The sequence below is a fragment of the Lycorma delicatula genome, chromosome 8 (assembly GCF_047948215.1).
Source record: "Lycorma delicatula isolate Av1 chromosome 8, ASM4794821v1, whole genome shotgun sequence".
Taxonomy (NCBI): Eukaryota; Metazoa; Arthropoda; class Insecta; order Hemiptera; family Fulgoridae; genus Lycorma; species Lycorma delicatula.
This window is the reverse complement of record NC_134462.1, coordinates 107,116,058-107,139,998: the sequence shown is the minus strand read 5'-3', so window position 1 is coordinate 107,139,998 and position 23,941 is coordinate 107,116,058. Positions and strand designations below refer to the sequence as shown.

Sequence of the window (23,941 nt, the reverse complement as noted above, 5' to 3'; positions counted from 1 at the left end):
TCCATTCAGAAATTCTTAGGAATTTCAAGGATTCACTTACTTCCCTCCCCAAAAAAAACAAAAACAGAATAAGTAGTAATGTAAAAGAAAAGAATTGAACTTACTTATCTGCTGTGTTAGCTTTAGAAGATGACGCTTGTTGCATGGTGTTATTTCCATTTTCTGTTTCATTTGTTATTAAAAAAAAAAAAATGAAAAATTAATATCACTAACAATATATATAAATTTAAAAAAATAATTAAAACATACCATCCATTGTAATGGTTGTAGTACTATGATCGATTACTGATAATCAATAATATAATTGTTAATTATCAAGATTAATATTAGTAAATATTATAACAGTTAGACTCTCACTTATTTTGTTCTTTGAATATTTAAAAGAAATTCTTGAGACAGAATTCTGAAACAGTGCATTCTTCCAATACAATATTTTCACTTATAATTTTAAAAAGTGTTATTGTAATAAATCTATTAATCTAACCTCCATAATTGACAGTTAGCATTTTTGACTTTCATCAATCTGTTTAGCATCAACCTTTAAAAGGTTCTGGATTCAAATCCAAATTAGGTTTGCCTTTTTTCATACGTTAAAACATTCATCCTATCATAAAAAATAAGGTGACTGTAATTGGTCTGTTGTTGCCAATATGGTTTTTAACTTTGAAAGGTTCAAAGTTAAGTAAAGGTTTGAAACTTTAAGAGGTTTGAAAGGTTTTAACCTTTGAAAGGTTTGAATGGTTCTTAACTAAGAAAGTTTTAGGAGTTTCCAAAAATAATTAACATTAAAACCAACAATCTCCGTTTCAAATCATTTTAAATAGCTCTTTTGAGTACTTTGCATTTTTACTTTTAATACTCTCCTTAAGTACCTATAAGTTTCAATGTTTTTGGGTAAAGTAAAATTAAATGCGTGTAATAGTCAAAACTGAAAACCATCCACTAGAATAAATGCAAGAAAGAAATTTCCATAAGATAAAATCCTACACAGTCCATAACACCATAACAATACAATTATAATTAGGGAATTAAGAACAGAAAAGAGCAATAAAATTATATATGCGATTTAAAATGACCAAATGACATGAATCAGAAAAATAATTACAAGTGAACCATTAACATTAGAAGAAGGAAATAGAGAGCCAAAAGCCAGACAACTGTACCAATTATTGCCAAATTATTCTGTTGACTCTTCTCTTAAAGAGCTTTGAGTGAAATTCAGATTATCTAGTCACTGAATATATGCATCTTGCGACAGAAGAACATTCACACAGTTTTCTTAAAAAAATGACGGCAACATATTTTTATATCTCTCATTCGAATTGTTAACTGAATCTCTTGATTAGACGGTCAACTTCCATGTAGATAATATCTTATGATTTTCAAATCCATGAACATTCATGGTTACACAATGATTCGATGCCTACCTCTGTACATTGAGCATTGTAATAGATGGGGGCAAACATGCCAGGGAATCTTCATCTCAACACCTCCAAAAACGTTTTCTGGACAGCTTACACCATTTGATGTAAATAATTTTTCATGATTCAGAGAGTCATATGGTACTTGAGATGTGGATATACTAACAACTAATATAGCAGGATCCATGCATGAATATTTTGAAACAATTTATACAGCAATCTTGTCATATACCCAAATTTCTTCTAACTATTAAAACCATCATTTCAAGTGCCACAACGGATCAGTTCAAACTGAACTAAGTGATTTGGAGGGTAATTCATAGGATGATTGATTTCAGACTCAAAGTGGCTCTTTTGAAGGCCTATATTGTCATGCTGTCCAAACTTCCTACCATCATCCCTTTAAAAGATCTGCACAAGCAGATTGGCAAGATGAATAGAGGGAACTGTCAACACTAAGTTCAATTTTTTGGTTCATAACCAGAGGGTTGCAACAAGAAAGCAGGCATGAATGTGGCCTAACAGATTGATGACCAACATGGGAGGACCAAAACAGCTCAGCAAAGAGAAGGCTGTTGATGTCCACAATACATTCCATCCTTCTCTAAGGGGCTGATATGGGCAGTCATGTGGGTGTTTAGGAGGTATTTACGCACATGACCTCTGTACACTATAGAGGGACTCTGAGGTTTGTTTGTTCTTATTGGAGAGGTTCTGAACCTGCTGGGTTATGGTGGCTGGGGTGATATCTATTGACCTGCTCACTCAAAAATGAAGATTGATCTATCAGATCAACCAGCAGACTGAAAAAAAGTGGTGATAGCTGGGAATTCACAGGAGCAGAGGAAGGACAGTGTAATGACAGGGAAGCTGACCATAAGTCTTATTAAAGACCCGAGACATATGATGAGTCAAACGCATGGTGAGGTGAATTCTTATCTCATTCAGTTTCTCAAAGGACATGGCTACTTCTGCAAGTACCTCCACAATATGGGGAAGGTTAGCAATCTCCATTCAGTGGCAGAGATAGGGGTGAAAACGAGAGATATCTATCCCTAGACGTGGCATCTGGGCAAACCAATGTTACATAATTACAAATGAATTTGAGAATGAAATATTTTTCCCTCTCAAACGCACTAATAGTTTTAATATCATCTAGGCAATGTTGAAAGGTGAGGAAGCTTGTGACTTGAAATCAGCTTATGTCAAACAAATCCTGAGACATAAGAAGGAGGTGGGGGGAGGGGGGAATACTGGATCCCTAAAAGTCTAGGAAGGTGGATGGAATAGGGATGCTCAAAGTAAGGCAATAGACAACATGACCTGTACTGAAGTAATGCAAAAGCGCCTGGCCAGGGGAAAACGTGGGGGCAAGAGGGGTTTTTAGTGGGCCTTTTTACCAGGCCTGTTTTTATATATTTAAGTAATCCTCTCATGGTGTCTTCAGAAGGTTGACCCATCTTCAAAATAAACAATATATACAGTGTTAATAATGCATTACAGCATCTGAACAATCTTTAAAGCTGCACCTTGAAATTGCAGAATTTAACACAGAATATCTTTCTTTTTAATTTTTAAGAAAAGATTGTGTTTTTTTTTTATTTGTTTAATGAATAAGCACATTAGGGTCTCATGAAAAGACAATAATTTTAAATTTCAATTTGTCTATCTAAATTATTATTCTTGTTTTATATTTGTAGCACAATTATCTAAATATACTTATATTATCAATAGTTTATTAAAAGCACATATAAATTATTGAAATACATTAATTAGTGATTTTTTCTTTGAGTAATTATGTAAAATTTATGTGTTACACTTACTATCAGGGATTTCATTTAGACATCATAACCTAAATAGTGCTTCATAGTTCTGCACATTTGATACCCTCTGGATGTTCTGTGGAGTGCAAATGGCTGAGGATGTTCTAGGAATATGTTTCTTTTTTTATAAAGTAAATCTTAAATATTTACAGGGAACATAAACACACAAACATACAGTAAAATGCAACACTAGTATACTGAACAAAATGTAATCTAATCTAATACAGTAAACATAGTTTAATTAGATACAGAATTGTTCAATTGAATAATGAATTAAAAATGCCTTTAATGATCTTTTGAATGATTATTCAATTTTATGAACATTATGTCTTAATTCAGATTTGCAGATATTTGATATCTTTAGGATGTTCTTAGGCCTACAAATATAATATCCCAAAATAATATCATATGGATAAATTCCTGGGTATCACCAGAACTGGATAAACTTGTGTTAGAACACATATAAACTATTGTAGTATGCAAACACTTCTAAAAATGTTCTTGAGTTGTATGGTGTTTTTCATAATTCTCCTAGACCTGTTTTTATGTATTTAAATAATCAATTTTATAATAATAAAGTCGCACAGAATATTTTTTATTTACTACTTTCATAGTAATTTACTACTGTGGCAAAAAAACCAGGAGTTTTCTCATCTACCTCTGTTATATGAGGTTCCAAGCTACATTCTTATATATTAAAAAAAAAAACTTTGAACATGAAAAACACACATATGTAGATAAATATTAACATTACCACGACTTTCTTGTTTTTTTGGGTTTTTTGAGGATAAAGTTCTTGATCTGAGAACTTTAGTAGCAGATGTGACTTCAAAATTATTGATCAACGAAGGTTGTTCAGTACGGCGCACTGAAGTAGAAGTAATAGAAGCAGCTTGGGAAGTTCTAACCGACGATCTAGGTACAGCATTAGTGGTCAACAGTGAATTAACTGCTGCTGCTCTTCTAGGAATGGCCGTCGATGGGATTACTGAAACATTAATTTTAATAAATATAACTAATCGCTTCCATTCGTATGTACATCTAAAAGTGCACTGTATGAAAGCTAACAGTACACACTGTCTATTCTATGTTGTAGATTTTCTTGTATGTCCGTATGTTGAAACATCCACTACTGAATGAAGACAGTGTGTACGATCTATTGTTTCTCTTCTGATGATTAGTTAATTAAATTATTTTTATTTAAATTTAATAATAAATTATAAAAAATAACTTTTTAAATTGTTTAAAAAATTCAAAGATACAGTGAAAATTTTAAATAAACAAAGTTATAATTTTTTAGGAAGGGTTGAAAAATTTTGGCTAATTCATTTTAAAGTAATACTAATGAGTAAGGGCATCAAAAAATTAAGATTTTTACACTTTAAAAGCAATGGGTAACTTGGAAGATGGACTTAAATTTAAAATAAAATTTTAAAAGATTAAAGAAATATTGTTTTTTACTACAGAACATTGGAGTGGGATAGGCAAAATATTCTTATAGTGGTTTGAACGTTTATTGACGTAGAAATATAAATGTAAAAAGCTACCAGTAATTACTTTTTGAAGCAGCATGTAGCTAAAAAATGATAAATATATGTAACCATTTTTTGAGAAAGGGTGAATATTAAATAAAAGTTTTTGGTAATTTGTGATCTTGTAAAAAAACTTCAACTTTTGTAAGAATTTTTTTTTGCTAAAATGCCCCAGTAAAGATTTGAAATTTTATTTGGCCTAAAACATCCCCACTTATATCCAATTTTTGCAAAAAATTATAAATTAACCCCTGTTCCGATGTAGTATCTGTCTACAAAGTTTAAAGAAAATCGGTCAAAGGCGTTCAGAGTTATAAGACCAAATATAAGTCAACATAAATACATACGCACAAACTTCTGTCAGACAGAAATACATTTTTTGAACTTTGGGCATGAGAATAAAAAATTTTTTCAAATATTTCCTTTGGGCACAGATGCTCATATTTAAAAAAAATTTCACAGATCTGAAATCAACAGATCTGTCAATTTGACAGATGTGTTTCGGGACGTATTTGCTGAACTTCCGGAACTGATTCAAGCACCAAAATGAGCAAAAACGTTCATACTGACAGAAGTCCTATTTTCTTTGTTTCTCTTCTTGACGCCAATTTGTGGTTTTCAACAACAACATTATTTCTCAAGAAAGGGTAAAACTAATTGAATTAAATTTGGGAATTCTTAGACTAGTGTCTTATTCTACAAAATAAAATTTTTTTGAAAACTTCATCTTTAAAAATTTCAAAATGGCAGACATCTTAATTTTTTAATCTTCAATATCTTTGTAATTATTTGTCTGATCAAATTTTTACTTTACAAAATTCAGTAAGCATTTTATTTTGATCATAATAACAACACCTCATTTGTAAAAATCCATTGACAAACGATCGAGTTATTAGAGGCAATTAACCTGGCAGTATGCTTGCACACCAACGCAAGCTGATAATTTTTTTGCCTGTTTTTATTTCCTCCACTAAATATAATAAAAATTATTAATAATAAATAATATTTGTAAATTAATAAAAATTGTAGAGTACAACTAATAAAATTAATAAATACAGTTATTAACAAAACTGTGCAGGAAGGAATAATTTATTATTATAATAAATTATTACAATTTCTACATCATATATTTATCTAATTGTACATAATAAAATACTACAAGGGTTATTTTTTTAAGGTCCAATCGGTCGCGAAATAAAAACCCGCGCAAAAATCGGATGAAACTTTGCGCATATGTATTTCGCAGCGTCTCTAGTATGGCCTTCAATCACTTCGCGACACTTCGTTTAGTTCCGAGAAGCTAGGATGTAAACATGTCTACAACAATAGCATCTCCCGCCAAGTGTGAAGTGCGTGCGGTAATTCGATTTCTTCACGCTGAGGGTTGTAATGCAGCTAAAATTCATCGACGAATAAATAATGTGAACAGTGAAACTTCAATAAGTGATAGCAAAGTGCGACAATGGTGCAGGAACTTTAAAGCAGGACGTGCAGATGTTCATGATGCAGGCGTTCAGGGAAGGAAGCGTCATTCGATGATCTCATTGAGCGAGTGGATGAGGCGATTCGAGAAAATCGTCGGTTCACAATTTCTGTATTGAGCGATTCGTTTCCTGAAATTTAAAGGTCAGCTCTCTACACCATTGTGAGAGAGACTTCAGTACCGCAAACCGTGTGGTCCCCAAGATGTTGTCCGACCATCACAAAACAATGAGAATGGACGCCTCCCTAAAGTTTCTCCAGCGTTATCACAATGAAGGAGATTTTTTGAACAAAATTGTCACAGGGGACGCGACACGGGTCCATATCGAAACTGAAGAAACAAAAAAAACAATCCATACAGTGGATGCATTCTCATTCTCCCAGTAAACCAAAGAAGTACAAGCGAACCTTCTCTAACAGAAAGTGTATGGCTACTGTGTTGTGGGACCGGAATGGAGTTCTCTTGGTGGAATTCAGGGAACGTGGCACGACCATCACTGCAGCCTCACATTGCGTGACTCTTCAACGTCTACAACGTTGAATAAGGGCAATTCAGAATAAGCGGAGAGGAATGTTGTCATCAGGCATTGTCTTTCTCCACGACAATGCTCGGCCGCACACTGCAGCTGTAACAAAGAAACACCTGCAGCGTTTTCGTTGGGAAGTGTTTGATCACCCACCATACAGCCCGGACTTGGTTCCATCCGGAGTTTCACCTCTTTGCTCACATGAAAAGCTGGCTAGGAGGACACAATTTTGGCACAGACATGGAGCCGCAGAGCAGCGTAGAAACATGGCTGAAAACACAGACGGATCCGTTCTACGTCGAGGGTATTGGAAAGTTAGTACCACGCTACGACGAATGTCTAAATCGGAATGGCGACTATGTAGAGAAATAGCGTAACTATGCAAGTACTTGTTACAAATAAAAATTTTTTTATTTTCACTGTGGTTTTAATTTCGTGACCGATGGGACCTTGAAAAAAATAACCCCCCCCCCCCGATTAATTACTGCAGCTACATTTATTAAATTGTAACAATAAGAAAATTTACGGTAATTATTAACTCTAAACTCACTAGGATACAAACATAAAATAAAATGCATTTAAAGAATTTAAATGCATTTATAATAATTTTAAATTTGCATAAAAAAATAAATTATTATAAATGCATTAAAAAAAATAATCTAAAATTACAGTTTACTACAGGAAGAATACATATTTTACTTAGTAAATAGTATTTAAAATTTGATTAATCTAAAATTTACAAATTTGTTTTTACAAGTAAAATTTATTTAGTTTTTATAATATAAAATCGAAGTATATTAATAATTAATTTTATATCTACAGTATTACAAAACAAAAGTTTTCAATTAAATTATTTAGAATACTACATAAAAAAAATTTATATCTCAGGGATATCCTCATATTATCATACAGATTGACAAGTTGCATCTGAGGATATCTTCCATATCCTCTAACTCATTTACTTGTGTTAGAACACATGTAAACTATTGTAGAATGCAAACACTTCTAAAGATGTTCTTGAGTTGTGTGGTGTTTTTCATAATTCTCCCAGACCTGTTTTTATATATTTAAATAATCAATTTTACCATAATCAAAAACTCACACAGAATATTTTTCATTTAATACTTTCATTGTAATTTACTACTGTGGAAAAAAACCAGGAGTTTTCTCATCTAACCCTGTTATATGAAGTTCCAAGCTACATTATTATATATTAAAAAAAAAAACTTTGAACATGCCAACACATATGTATATAAATATGAACATTACCACCACTTTCTTGTTTTTTGGGGTCCATGGGTCATGAAACTTTAACAAATTAAAAAATTCATTACCCTTTTTTTGACTGATTACCATACTTTCTTTCTTGCTGATTAGCTCTAGAGGTATGATACCAGTAAAGTAAAACTAGAAATTAAAAATTCTTAAAGATGAAGTATTCCACAAGAACGTCTCTCTTTTTAAAGTATTCATTTTTTATTATGAGTAAAAAGGTAACTATGACTATCTCCCTTAATTTTCGCATCACTCATGTTAGTTATAACCAGAAATGAGAGTTTTCATTATAAATTAATGTTATTAATCGCCTTATTTTAATTAAAATTCAAACACAACAAAAGCTTCTTACAGAAATCATCCCCCAATCTTAAATCAAAATTCTTCCTGTTAATTGTAAAATCTCCTATGATTAGAGCCCCTTACGTTTTACTTAATATATGAAGATTTAAAATAAATATGGATATTTACCTTCTTGAATAGATTGTAAATTATTTCTGGGACTTTGAATGTTCTTGTTGCTTGTAACACGTGACTGACGTAAAGCATTTGAGGCTAAACTTCTTGTTCTGCGAACTCTAGTAGCAACTGTGACTTCAAAAGTATTGATCAACGAAGGTTGTTCAGTACGGCGCACTGAAGTAGAAGTAATAGAAGCAGCTTGGGAAGTTCTAACCGACGATCTAGGTACAGCATTAGTGGTCGACAGTGAATTAACTGCTGCTGCTCTTCTAGGAATGGTCGTCGATGGGATTACTGAAACATTAATTTTAATAAATATAACTAATCGCTTCCATTCGTACGTACATCTAAAAGTGCAATGTATGAAAGCTAACAGTAGACACTGTCTATTCTATGTTGTGGATTTTCTTGTATGTCCTTATGTTGAAACATCCACTACTGAATGAAGACAGCGTGTACGATCCATTGTTTCTCTTCTGATGAAGGAGTGCATTAATTTGTCGGTTTATGTTTTCTCTTCCAGTCTTTTTAATGACTAAATCATGTAAAGCATCTGTGATATACACGATACTAGTCAGAGATGATCTCTTTGCGAGTAATATTATTCACTATGCAATCAATTGTTATATGCTTTCATTTTACAAACAGAATCAAAGTGTTACGTAAAGGGCTGAATATTATTTGCCCTTTGTATTTTATAGTTCAACCGGTTTAGTAAAATTAATCATGAAATATTCTTTTTTTTTTGTTTATATGAAACATTTTGGTCCCAAATCTGCAGGGACAAACTTTAGATACATTAAAGAATCATTTAACTTTGAAAATATTGTCGTAAAGATTGCTGTTTATGGTGAAAATTCGGTGGAAAAAATTAGTTATCTCATCGGCTCGATGAAATGAGTGATACATGAAAGAATCATTAACCCTGAAAGTATTGTCGTTAAATATTTTTGTTTATTGTTAAAAAAATTACTTTATGTGAAATATTTTGGTGGTCGGAATTCCGACTACCTAAATTTAAATAGATTCAAAATAACAAAATGGTGAACAGGAGGAGAACGAAGAAGAAATCGCCACTTTTCCTAAGGATATTTTTTGTTTAGTTTTACAAGTAAAATCCGAAAAAGTATAGCCAGCCCACCATTTTAGAAACGCCTGTATAACACAGTGTCTTTCTTTTGTTAAGATTGTAAAAAGCAAAAGTATAACAATGTGTAGATAAAATTAATGTGTTTTTTTTTAGATTTTTAATACAAGCAATGTAATGTTTGCACTTATAGTGCTTCCTGTAATTTTAACTATATTTAAAAATTTATAACTAAAAACTAATAAGTTTCAGCGATGACATTTTAAACACTTATTACAACCAAATGAAAGAATGTTTCCAGATTTTTTGCATTTTTTAAACGTGTCCCATCTGACATATTTCAGACTGAAAATACCAGATTTTAGAAAATCGCGATATTTAAAGACCCATTAAAAAAAAGGATGTAACTCAAAGGCCTGAAAACTTTTAGGGAAGTAATCTCTATTTATAAAAGAGAATGTCCTGACTGACTGACTCAAAATCAACGCACAGCCAAAACTATTATATGTAGATACTTGAAATTTTCAGGGTAGCTTTGTATCTTTAAGTAGGTGTGTACTAAGAACGGATTTTGCAAAATTTTGATTTTAAGGGGTTCAAATGAATAATCGATAGTATTTTCAGTATCGATTTATTTGTGTTTTAAGATTAATCGATATTGAATGAATGGATTACGGTAGTAAAATTTATTAATAATTTAATTTTTTAATTTAACTTAATCTTATTATTAATGTTGTTATTTATTGTTTACTTCTTCTGGATCTTATTTGTTGGTGTTGCTTCTTCCTACCGGTTGTTTATAAGCATTTAAGAAAAAATAAGTAATATGATTTTTTGACTCAACAGGTTAGCGTAGTGTTTCAAAAAGTGAATAAACATGTCAATTGAAAAGATAACAGTCAACGACACGTTAATAACCCAAACAGTTAAACCTATCAAAGGAGATGGTGCATGCCTGTTCCGACCACTTGCTTTCCACTTATTCAGTGATGAAGAACGATGCCAGAAGGTACGAAATACAATCGTTTCGTACGTGGCTGATCATTGGATTCACTTGGCTCATATGTCTTACAAATCTTCAAACGGTGACAACTTTCCAACTTGTGAGGAATATGTACGCGAAATGTCAATTCATTCAGTCTACGGTGGTTATTGCGAATTAGTTGCAGCCGGTAAGATTTTTCCATTTTTATTTGAAGTTTATTACAACTGCAATCTTTATTGGAAATTTGGTATTGACACATTGCCCGTAAAAAGATTGTGTCTTACTGGGAATATTAATAGTGGTCATTTTCAGTAAATTATAAATAAAATGTTTTATATATATAATATATATTTATAATTAATGATTAATTAATTATTAACTAAAATAATAATAAAAGTGATTATATTTTTTGTGTATTATTATGTTGAAGGTAATCACAGTAAAATTACAAAAGAATTATGGTAATATTAAGGTAATCTCACACAAATGAGAGAGAGGGGAGGAGAGAGAAAGAGGGAGTGAGAGGGAGGGTGGGAGAGAGTGATCGGTAAGGAAGAGAGAGTGAGAGGGAGGAGTGGGAGGGGGTTAGAGAGATGATGGCGAAGAGGGAGGGAGAGACAGCGGTGGGATAGGGAGGGAGGAGGGGGAGTAAGATTTATTAAAACTGAAAAGTAGTATAAAAACCTCGAGTTCAAACTTCACTTTGCTTCCTATGAAGTAATGATTCTGAAATTTGAACCGCAGGGTATGTTTTCCAGGATGAAAACATGTTTCCAGTTAAATTTACAAGGTGAAGGAGTGGATTTACCGTAAAATACGGGTTTGAGATGCCCCCCCAAAATTACAACAAATAATCAACAATCAAATGAAGTTTGAACCTGAGGGTCTTTTTTCACAGGTTTATTCGATACATTAAAAACGGCTACTCACAATGATGAATGTGTGTTCACGTTAAATTTACATGGTAAAACAGTTGATTTATTGAGAAATTCATAGTAAAACATATGTTTAAGGTGTTTTATTCATTGAATAGTTTGATGCTGTCACGGGGATCCCACCGTCACTGTTAATAATGATTTTTCAACTACAAAGGGAACCGCTGTTTTACTATTATATTCTCACCGAATCCAATCTTACATTGTGAAATTTAACTGCAATCACCATTATTAAGTGTAAATTTTATTATGATGTTTGGTCATCATTACTTTCAGCGATACTGTAATATATCATTGATTATTTTTTAATGTAAACAATAATCATTATTTAATGTCTATAATGTCAGTTTAAACTTCAAAATCATTGTTAGTTCTTTATTAACTATCCATCAAGCCGAAAATAAAAAATCTCGAAAACGGTGCGTCCTAGTACAATTCTAACGCGATTTTGAAAAGCTTAACCGAAAGGGAACTTTCCAGTTCCCTAGAACGATAGCCGCTAGTTTCATGCGTCTAAGTCCAACCGTTCACGAGATACACCCTTTTCTCACAATATTTTTTGTATTTGATGATGAAATAAAATAAAAATATGTTTTATTATCTAGTAACCACTCGGTTAACAGTTCTGATCACTTTTAAATTTATAGCAATGTTTTGAAAAAAAAAGAAGAAAGGACATAATTACTTTCAGAGAAAGCAGTATGATAGGTGATAAAGGTTGTAGATTGTTTATTGTTGAGATTGCTAATGACGTTATTTTATATATATTATACATAAGAAACTGGTATATCTTATATTAAAATGATTTCTAAAAAAGGGTGTATCTCAAAAACGGTGCGTTCTAGATGATTTTTAACGCAATTTTGAAAGGAGTAAACGAAATGGTACTTTCCAACTTCCTGGAACGATAGCCGGTAGTTTCATGAATCTGTGTCCATTATTAGAATCATTACTTTCATAGAAAGCACAGTGAAGTTTGAACCCAAGGTTTTTGTACTACTTTAAAATTACTTCAAGATTATCGTTAAAATAAATGTAATAATTTTTTATTATAGGAACCACCAAAGTAGAATAAATTACAGTATAATAAATTAAAATGCGCCTCGAATCTATCGGATGCTAAAAATTGATTATATCTTAAAATATTAAAATAAATATATTCCTACACATGCACAACTTTCTTAAAATAAATTAAGTATTAAGGACCGGATAATCGAGTGTAACGTTGACATTAATCTCAAAGATACTGCTCCTATTTCGATATAAATATTGAACTGTTATTTTGGTTAAAATAAGTAAAGTATATTCTTTAACCGATTTTTTTAATTATAGAGCCTATTAACACTGAAGATGGAAATATTCAATGCAATACAATACAAGGTGCCACAACTCTATCGAATAATCGGATATTAAAAATGAAATATGTGAAATAAAAATATTAATATGCAAGTAATCGCTTTAAAAAATAAATTAAGTAACAAGTACCGGATAATCGACTCTTACATAGATATTTTAATTTCAAAGTATATACATTTTGATTGAAATAATTAATCGTTACTTTCGTTAATGTAAATTAAATATCTTTCAACAAGTAAATTAATGCAACATATATTTTTTTAATAAAAAGTTTGTAATCACTGAAGAGGAGCTTACTTCAGTGTAATGTACTACAAGATATCACAACTATATCGGATAAAATACGATAAAAATAAATTATTTTCGTTAAATATGTAAAATAAATATATATTATTTATTATATATTTAAATTAATATATATATATATATATGGATATTTCCGTTGAAATTTGAAAACCGAAATTTTTTTTTATTATAATATTTCCTTTATTTCGGAGGAAGGAAGGAAGTAAAAATACATTTAAAAATTAAAGATATCTGAAAGTTGACTTTTGGTTTAATCATATTAAAGAGCTCTTTAAATTTTAAATATTTTCGTTGAAGGACAAATCGATGTAAAATCTGATAGGATTTTTAATCTTTAAATACCTCCTATTTCTACAACATGAAAAATACATTTAAAAATTAAAGCTCTCTGAAAGTTGATTGTCATCCATTATTTTATTTAATATTTAAATACCACATAACTACGTTTACTCCATTTTTTAAATACCTTGTTTTTTTTTTTTTAATTTGATTTATTCTTTTGTTTAGTTAAATTTACTTCTTTTAAATAGATTTTTTTCCCGTCGTGTTTTATAATTTTTACAATTGTTTTTATTATTGATTTTTTTGTATTATTTTTTCATATCACATCTTTAAATTTGTAGTAGCATTATTTATTAAAGACAAGTTTCAATGAGATAATAATAATTATTTATATTATTTTAAAAGGATGATCGATAAAGATCGGTTAGAAATTTTACTTATTGTCAGAAAAAGATCGGAAAAATAATTACAAAATTAGTTTTGACGATAAATCACACTTTGGCAAAAAAGCAAAAGATTTCAACTTCCATATCTCATCCCCTATTTTTATAACATAAAAAATGGAATAAATCGCTTTTCCAATGTTTCAGGGTAAGTCAATATTCATCGTTTCAAAGAGAGCCAATAATATTAGTGATTTTCTTGATGAATCAATGTTATGTAGATTTCATAAGAAAGTTACCAATTGTAAGGGATACCATGATTAGAATTCCGGAAAATTTCGACATATCTTCGCGTTTTACATCCCGCAGATCCCAAAACCACCGTCAGTTCAAACTTTTATATAAATACTTTGTTGTGGACAAGATAACTGCCGTAACCTTGCGACAATCACTTTCAAATTGATGTATAAAATATAACGATCCAAAATCTCGGCACAGTTTGTTAACTGTCAAAATCGGACAATGAGGGTGGAAATGGGGGGGCTTTTTCGAAAAAATAAAAATATCGCTATAAGTTTCCTATTAAGTAAAACATCGAATTCGTTTAAAGTTTCTACTATTCTTTGGATAAGGGCCTAAAACTTATCTAAGTAAACGTTTTGATTTCATCAACCATTGGTCCAGGGGGTGTAAAAAATGGGGTTTCCAAAACAAAAAATAAAACATACCACCCTTAATAGGCATAGTATTAAATCGTTTTAAAGTGGTCGTTAATCACCTAAAAATTCTGTCTGAAACAATTTTTGGTATGAGTAACCCTTTCCGAAAAGGATTACCAGAATATTACTGGAATTGTAAGAAGCTTGTCGTATGCAAAACATGCAACCGCTGTCGTGTTGAGTAAATTTGAAGTTTTTCTTAACTTTAAGTTGGAAATCTTTTTTATCCCCTATTTAGCACCGGTGAAATCTACCTCCGTCTTCCGGCATGCCGAAAGGGATATTTTTATTTTATTGGCGATATCTTTTAAATGTATTAAAAATAAATAAATTTTGAAAAATAAACGGTAATTTTGATTGTGTTTGTAGGTGTATTTTATTTATTTATTAATTATTTTTACTCTAAATAAAGGATGAATAAAATACCGAATTTATCATTAACACTTATTAAAAACATAAGGATTAACAGTTTAATTTCTTTCCATTACATTACAAAATTATTTATCCAAGGTAATAAATATAGTTCCAGAAACACCTCAAATAAATATCTTATTTATTATATATAATATAATCTAATGGAAAGTTGTATTTATATATCGATCGTATGTAAAAGTTATAAAAATTCCTCACGTAATATTTCTTAAATTATTAAGCATACAGAATTAAGATTGTCGAAATGCGCATACTATAAAAAAGGTCTACTTTTTACTTCCTTGTACGAGGAAAAGGAAGTATTGTGATCGCGAAAAATTTGGGTTTTCAGATTTCAACGAAAATATCCATTTTGACCATCCCTGAATCCATTTTGACTAGATTCGGCGTGACGTATGCTAGTATGTATTTCGCATAACTCAAAAATGATTAGAGGAGGATGTTGAAATTTTGTATTTAGGACTGGTAAAACATCTAGTTGTGCCCTTCCCCTTTTGATTGCAATCGACTGGACGAAAAGTATCCAAAAAAGCCCAAAATCAATTTTCTTTTTGATTTTGACGTTCTCTTAAGTGCAGTAATAATCCTTTATCGATAGCTTTTCGACGATATATCATAAGTGGGAATTATTTTCATTGCTTTAAGAGTTACTGCCAAATAGAATTTTAATTAATGAAATATTTGGACCTTACAAGGTGAAGGCACATCGGTTCGAATCAGATTTCATATCCTTTTTTTAACCTTTTTTTTTTTTTTTTTTTAATTTAAATATATTGATTTATTAACCTCTGATTATAAACAAATGTGTATATGTAATTTAATAGGCGTGCAAGGAATTCAAGTGGTATCCACTCAGATTTTTTCAGTATGAGAAAAGTACATCAAGGACGCTGAATGGAGGAAAATCTAAATTTTTTAATCGAAAGTACTGTAACTTAGATTAATAAAAGATAACCACTTTGAAGTTAAAAAAATATTTACTTAAATCTCTAAACAGGGGGGGGGGGAGACGTAAACGTAAGTATTACAGGTTTTTTTTATTTTCTTTCTGTTCACTAAGGATCACGTTTGCAGTTTTGATTTCTTTTGCTTTTCTAAATATCACATTTCTTTGGCCCATTTATTCACGTTTATAACCCTCTTTTTCAATTTCACTGGAAACTTAGATTTTCAAATCAGTTTTCGAAATTTATCTTTGTCTTTACATAAATCCTTACAAATGTTTAATATTTTTAGATCTGTATCTATTTCTTTAAACCGGGTCGTGTTTGAGGCTCTGTTTATGTAGATAAAATCTTTGGTTCCAGTGGGGGCTCGTAACTAAAATTAGTGGGGGTTCCGTTTCAGAAAATTTTTTGGGGGTTTTTCATAAGCAAGGTTAAAGTTTTCTGTAAAATAAAAGAATCGAAAAAATGAATCAAATTGAATAGCTGGAAACATGACAATAATCGAATTCTACAGTTATCACATTTAAGAATACGGCACACGGTTTTTAAGCACATTATGTTTAAAAACCGTATTCCGTTTAACCGAATAAATAATAAAATGTCAATACAGATATTTTTTAGTGTTATAACTTAATAAAATGTCCGCTTAAAAACACTATAGTCCAACGGTGCTTAATTTAAATTTCTATGTTCACAGAAATAAATACGTAATTAGCTTTTACTAATTACTTTCTCTTTATATTAAAATTTCGTTATTTGATAGAATGACGTTAACTGTTTTACTAAGCACCTCGCTTTCACTGAAATTACATTTGTTCTTTCCATTAATTCATAGAATTATTTCTTTATTTCACAATAGACTAAAAATACATCCTGTATCACTAGAGTCCTCTAAAAAAAGGACTGTGATCCTTATCAAAAGTTTTGATTTATGCGCAACTGCATTTACGCCAAAATGTAATGAAATATTTGATGAAATTATTCAGTGAATATTTTTTTCATAAAAAAAATAAAATAATTCGTGTGTATGTATACCTATATAAAAAAGAGAATGTCCTGACTGACTGACTCATAATCAACGCACAGCCAAACGTAGAGACTTGAAATTTTCAGGGTACCTTCGTATCTTTAAGTAGGTGTGCACTAAGAAAGGATTTTGCGAAATTTTGATTTTAAGGGTTCACATGAATAATCGATAGTATTTTCAGTTTCGATTTATTTGTGTCAAAAATATTTGTTTTAAGATCAATCGAAATTGAACGAAATGATTACGTTAGTAAAATCTATTAATAAATTAAAATTAAAATTTACTAATAAATTTAATTTGTAAATTTATTATTAACGTTATTATTTATTGTTTATAAACATTTAAAAATCTTATGATTTTTTTGACGGGCATCATCATGTAAGCATGTTCTTTTTTCTGGCAATGAGTGCAGGATTCCAGGGATTCGTTTGTGCACGTGGAAAAACAAAAGACTGTTTGGTTTGGCTTACGATCCTAATATAAATTATAAAAATGACATTGGAGTTATGACTGAAAAACGTCAGTTTTGTTATGTTCTTAAATGGAAAGGTGAAACACCTGGCATGACCTGCAATTCTGGAAAAATACAGCTAGAAACTTTGAAACCACCACCTGAACAATTACGTCCCTTATTAAACGGCAATCATCCTGACCATGGCCGCTTCATTGACCGTAGTCGAAAATATAATGGTTTTTTTCAGATGACATATTTTGGTGGTAAGCAGATTGTTGAAGAAGGTTTTATGCCGACTTTTAAAGTGCAAGGCCAAGTTTACCATTTATATGGAAGTTTGATACCAGGTTCTCAGGAAGAGGCTAATTTTTTGCAAATATATTTTGTCGGTGAAGATGAAAAAGAAGTTAAACTTAGACGCTCTAACTATCTAGAAGTCAAACGAGGATTGGTGAAACATTTGCGAGATATGCTCCATAAAGAAAATAAGTACATAAGAGACTTGAAAACTACCGTGGATAAAGTATCATAGAATTGCGAAAAATTTCAAGTGGTGATTCGCGCAAACAGAAAACCTGCAAAGGTACAAGACTGTATAATCGTCGTTCAAAAAAATTTTATTGAAGCTAAAATTATCACTGGGTGTGCCAAAGGAGAATCGGTGCTCGTTCCTCGCATACCAATGATATCATCAGACTATCCGTTTGAATTTAAGAGAATGCAGTTTCCTGTTTGCAGTATGTTTTGCAATGACGATAAATAAATCGCAAGGCCAAAAGTTACAAATTGTTGGAATTGATCTTAGAGAAGACTATTTTTCACATGGGCAATTTTATGTGGCATGCTCCGGTCAGTAACCCTTCAGGTTTATTTATTTTGGCGCCAGAAGGAAAAAAATCTAATGAAGTTTACGAAGAAGTTCTAGAATAATTTTATTTTTATATTGTACTTAAATTATTTATATTCATTTTTTGTTATTTAATGTTTTTTTATTATTTAAATATTCATTAAAATAAATTCTGTAAATAACATGCGATTAAGAGGTTTTTAGTATTTATTAGTAGATTTTCAAAAGCACTGGGCCTGTGAGGGCTCGGATGGAAAAATGGGTAGACTTTTATTTTTTTTGGAGCCCGCAAGTAAATATGATGATGAATGATGATTACGAAGGATAAGAACAGGAGTTCTATTTTCTATTTCTAACATCATCTTTTAGGCATAGCAACACAATAAGCAAAAGCATCACTCCAAAACATTCAATAAATATGTTTAAAATTGAAGTATCGCGTGGGCGAGGCCGCGACGAGTAACCTGCTAGCTAGTACACTATAAAGACTATAACCAGAAAAAAAAATTGAAGGCGAGTCTTAGTTTTATCTTTAACATTTCTAATTTTAAAAGAGGTTTTTGATTTGAAAACATTAACATTTACAATTAAATACGCCTAAATATATACTGGACAGAAAATATTGTACATTTTATGCTCTTTAACATGGTTTTTGTTTGAACTGAATATCTTTAAAAATAAAGAAGCTACAGCACAACACAAACCTCTGTAAAATGAAAAATAGGGTGACGCATCAATACAAAATGGCCGCTCAAAAAAAACTGAACATCTAAAAAAATGAATGAATATTTGTTTTTAACTCTCCGAGTATAGTACAAACTTAGGTAAAAAAACAAAAAAAAAATTTGTCAGCAACCACCAATGGATGATTTGATATGGAATTACCCACTTACATTAATTTTTATTTTTATCAATTTATTAAAAATTAGTCTCTCACCGAATTGACAGTCCATTTATTTACACTATATGAAAAATATCTTATGTGGACACCACATGAATTCCTTGTATGTCTATTTAATTACATAGAAACGTTTTTTCTGCACTTCATTTAAACTTATTTATTTGAAAGTGAGATACGATCCTCCAATTCTTTAATAAAGTGGACAGTCAGTCAGTGGACACAGTAGCATTATGGTGGACATCACATTGCATCACTTTTTTTGTAGTGTTCGTATCAGCCTTTTATATTAGTTTATATATTAATTTTGTTTCATATCGCTCATGTAGTTATGTGCTGTAAGTGAGAATGTGTCGAATCCGACTTCGTATCACATGTTTTTTTTAAAATTTAAATATATTGATTTTTTAATAACTATTAACCCCTGTAAACATTTTTGAATTAAAATGAAGAGTAATCAAATTTTCTTTCACTAATAACTTTTGATGTTTTAAAAAATATTTTTACTTCTTTGTACGAAGTAAAGGAATATTGTGATAGTGAAAAATTTCAATTTTCAGATTTCAAGGGAAATATCCATTTTGACTAGTTTCGGCAAGACGTCTGTATCTCACATAATTCAAAAACGATTACCCGTAGGATGCTGAAATTTTGGATTTAGGACTGTTGTAACATCTAGTGGTGCACCTTTCCTTTTGATTGCAATCGACTGGACCAAAAGTTTAAAAAAAAATTGGATTTGAACCTTTTTGTTGTAACATTTTTTTTTACAATCAGAGAGGTTAAAAATTATTTATAAATCAATATAATTAAATTAAAAAAAGGAGAAGTTTTTTTGAACCGAAGTGCCTTTCCCTTGTTAGATCCAAATATTTCATTAATTAAAATTTTACTCTGCAACCAGTGAAAATAAATACCACTTATGATATATCGTTAGAAAGCTCTCAATGAGAGCTTTCTAACGATATAGAAAACGTCCAAAATCTATTTCTATTTTGGATTTTGGGTTTTTTTGGACACTTTTGGTCTAGTCGATTGCAATCAAAAAGAGAGGTGCACAACTAGATGTTACAACAGTTCTAAATTAAAAATTTCAACATGCTATGGCTAATCATTTTTGAATTATATGGGATACTTACTTATGTACAGACGTCTTGCCGAAACTAGTCAAAATGGATTCGGGGATAGTCAAACTGGATATTTCTGTTGAAATCTGAAAACCTAAATTTTTCGAGAGCACAATACTTCCTTTTACTTTGTACAAGGAAGTAAAAATGTGAAGCGCGACTAGGATTTGAATTCAAAACCTATAAGATGAAAGACAATGATCTTGATTTTGAAAGACTAACATTTTCCCCTGGAAATCTGTAATACACCCTTACACATTTGATTTTAGTCTATTATTTTAACAGCCATGTTAATAACATTTATAATTACCTGAATAACTTGTTTTTTATCTTAGTTGGTAATAACACTGATCGACATTCATGATAAAAATACATATATATTTTTCTCATAAAATACTATATCTAATGTTAAACCATAATTAACTTACTATCACGTGAAACTCTTCTATTTTCTGTGACCTGCTGTAAATTTGAAGATCTACGAGTTCTACTATTATTTACCGACATCTTATTACTCTGCTACTTTACAGAAGAATGTAATGATAATCTTGACGTTCTGTTTGTAGAACGCTATATCTGATACTTCTTTTATTTTAATAAGGAAGTAATACAGATTGGTCTATTCCTGTTTCGTTTAAAACTTTAAATAAATTGATAAAACATAGGACTACTCATAAATTTTATCTATAAAATTGATTATAATAATTTAATTTTAATAAATAAAATTTGCTTTTAACAAAACTTGCTATTGCAACAAATAGAAAATACTGATAAGAAAAATGTAATCTATCTTCATAATGAATTGAGTTTGAAACACTTGGAATACGATATTTCATTTTTAAAAAAAGATGAATATGTATATTCACGTATCAAGTACATTTGACACAACATATCTAATCATCCCACACAATGAAACATATATTAGATTTAGACATGTAAAATAGGCTAACTATTAGATTTAAAAAATTCAATGAGAACTCATGAAGTAAAATGTCTGGTGTATGCTAATGTCTGTGAAATATGTTAAATAAAGTGCTGAAAAAATACATCTGATGACATAAAATAAACAATGCTTCATACATAGCGGGTGTTAACAGAATGTGGCAGTACTTAAATAACTTTTTAAGAGTTAAACATAGAAAAATAACAGTTAATAACTGTTCATACCTTGAAAATCTGTTTTTCAGTAGGAGACTACCCCGTGCAAAGTAGCCAGGAGCCCGTCAGGAGGGGTGGCTTAAAACTTCAAAAGGAAAGTGTGGGATTGTGACGCATCATTTTAATGCCCATATCATTTTGTTAAGCCCCATGTGCATTATTTTAAATACACAATTAATTTTCCTTCCTCCACTGCCCAAGAGTATTATGTATGAGAACAACAGAAAGTATATTCCTGTACAGCGAGTATATTCTTTAATACATGTAGTCTTACTCCACAACCCGTGTGTATTCAATGACAACTTTAGATAGACCCTTCATGTACAATCAGATTTGACATATGTGGGGGTTACAGATGAAGAACAGTTTATAATTAAAATATAAGTCACTACCATAACCTCACATGGAGCACAAATGTTCAGCTAATCTGGTAAGTAAAATTCTCAATATATAAAATATTCTTCAAAGAACAGTGCTATTTTCAACCAGAGATAATGACAAATAAATAGTATGGATTCTGTATGATGATCGGTCGTTAACAACTGGGATATGGATATGTGCATAGAGTTCAGTGTATTCAGACTTGTGGGTCTGTAAGAACAGTGAAAAAATACTGTCTGCAACTCAATAAGTCTGTAGAGAACATTAAAAAACAAAAATTTTTTATAATAAAACACTGGGAAACGATAGTCCTTGACCGTCAATGTTTTTCCAGCTAGTTTCAAAAGCGGCTTACAGTATATCCCAATTAGTGATGTTATGCTGAAAAATAGGTCAGTTTGTTGAGGCGGCAATATTTATTAAATTAAATCTTTTTCATGTTTTACTGTCGAGTAGTTACTTAAAAGATGAGATCACTTTTGAAACTAACTTTGAGCTGTGAAAAACATTAAATAATCTCTATTTTAGTAAGGAATGTCATAGCCAATGTTTTTTAACGGGCTTTAAAATTACATGTTATAATGAAATTCTTTCCTTCCAAAACTTCTGAGTAAATTTTTGGTACATCCAAAATACAGATGGTTTTGAGGAAACTGAATTTGCTAAATTGAAATTTTCTATGTTTAACAGTTGAAAAATTATTAAACACTTTCTGCACTTTTAACGCTACATATAAAAATAAATAATACAAGTAACTACCAATCTCCATAGCAGATTGGTAGCATCTCTGTCTTTCATCTGAAGGTCCTGGGTTCGAATCCCAGTTAGGTATGGCATTTTTCATATGCTACAAAACTAAATTTCTACATTCCCACATACAAGCTTCTTTGTAAACTTCTGTGGTGATTTAATTAAAAAAAAAAGAAAAAAGTAAAAAACTAAGTAGGCCAATCTGTAAGTTTATAAACATAAAATATATCAATACAGGCTATATTTATAAGGATACCAATTGATAAATTATTGTTTTCAATAATTATTATTATGTTCATTTGTTTCAGTTTTATTACAAGTTACTTTTCTTGATAAGATATAATTTTGATAAGGATAAAAATGTGATAAGGATATATTCCTTATTATTATTATTAGTCTAGAATTTTTCTACAGCTATATACATGCAGCATGAATATGAATCTGTTCAACTGCTTCAATAAAATGATAAAAATAATTATACAATTCGTAGATTTTGAAAGTTCATTATCAAGTTTTTGGTTGTAAATTTTTTTTAATACAAATTTTGGATGTTTCTAATGAAGTATACTGGTGAAGTATATAAAAATTTGGTAATTTTTTTTATATTTATATTTATTACTCAGAATAAATTTTAACAAAAGTAGGTGTACAGTAACCATAAAATTTATGACTATTTTTTAAGTATTTAAAAAAATGTACATCTATTTTTGACTAAGGATCCCTTTCTGCAAATAAAAAAAAAACATATGATTAAAAAGATATAACTATGTATGTCAGGAGCCAAAACTACAGAGGTAGTAGGAAGATCTGATATAAGATATATGTCATTTCAGGAATTGTAAACATTCTTAGTATAATAAGAATTCTGTCATGTTTACTAAGTAAAAAATTAATAAATATTAGGTTAACATCATTACTCTCAGGGACTTTAAATTATAAATAATAATTTTAATTTTGTAGTTATTGTATTCTTCATAATAATTTGAAAAAGTTTTTTTTTTTTTTTTTGAAGTACCTTAACTTACATTTAACAAAAAAATCTGAATTAGTAAATTTTCTTAATTCATATTATATTATCATATATTTTTGATATTTTTAGGTTCATTGATTTTTTTTTAATATGCATTCTAAACTTATTAATTTTATTATTTAATGTATAATTAATTTATATAACACATACCTAATTACTCATTAATATAGTATAATATATAATTATATATATATATATTTTTTTAATATTTCAAATAATTTACTTTTTCATTTTCTTTTTTTTCCACATCTCCTTTATCATTTTCTACTGTTTAATTTTTTCTCTCCAAGTGTATTTCTTCCACTGTTTTTTTTT

The 23,941-nt window shown here is 30.2% G+C and overlaps 2 protein-coding genes across 3 annotated transcripts in view; one reads left to right on the top strand and one right to left on the bottom strand.

The window, feature by feature from the left end:
• Positions 1-23,941, bottom strand: part of LOC142328907 (uncharacterized) — a 34,150-nt gene that overhangs the window by 3,837 nt on the left and 6,372 nt on the right. Inside the window, exons 1-4 of one of the 2 annotated variants that reach the window (XM_075373049.1) lie at positions 20,736-20,908; positions 8,532-8,816; positions 3,999-4,232; positions 105-162 (exon numbers count right to left, since the gene is read on the bottom strand). In XM_075373049.1, coding sequence (XP_075229164.1) covers positions 105-162; positions 3,999-4,232; positions 8,532-8,816; positions 20,736-20,814 — 656 coding nt within the window. In that variant the 5' untranslated portion in view covers positions 20,815-20,908. Of the gene's footprint in view, positions 1-104; positions 163-3,998; positions 4,233-8,531; positions 8,817-20,735; positions 20,909-23,941 lie in introns of those variants that run through there. The other variant, XM_075373050.1, reaches the window with a different exon arrangement.
• LOC142328906 (FIGNL1-interacting regulator of recombination and mitosis-like) overlaps positions 23,024-23,941 on the top strand; it is a 55,842-nt gene continuing 54,924 nt past the window's right edge. The window contains exon 1 of the mRNA XM_075373046.1: positions 23,024-23,186. The gene's annotated coding sequence lies outside the window, so the exon portion shown is untranslated. The remainder of the gene's footprint in view (positions 23,187-23,941) is intronic.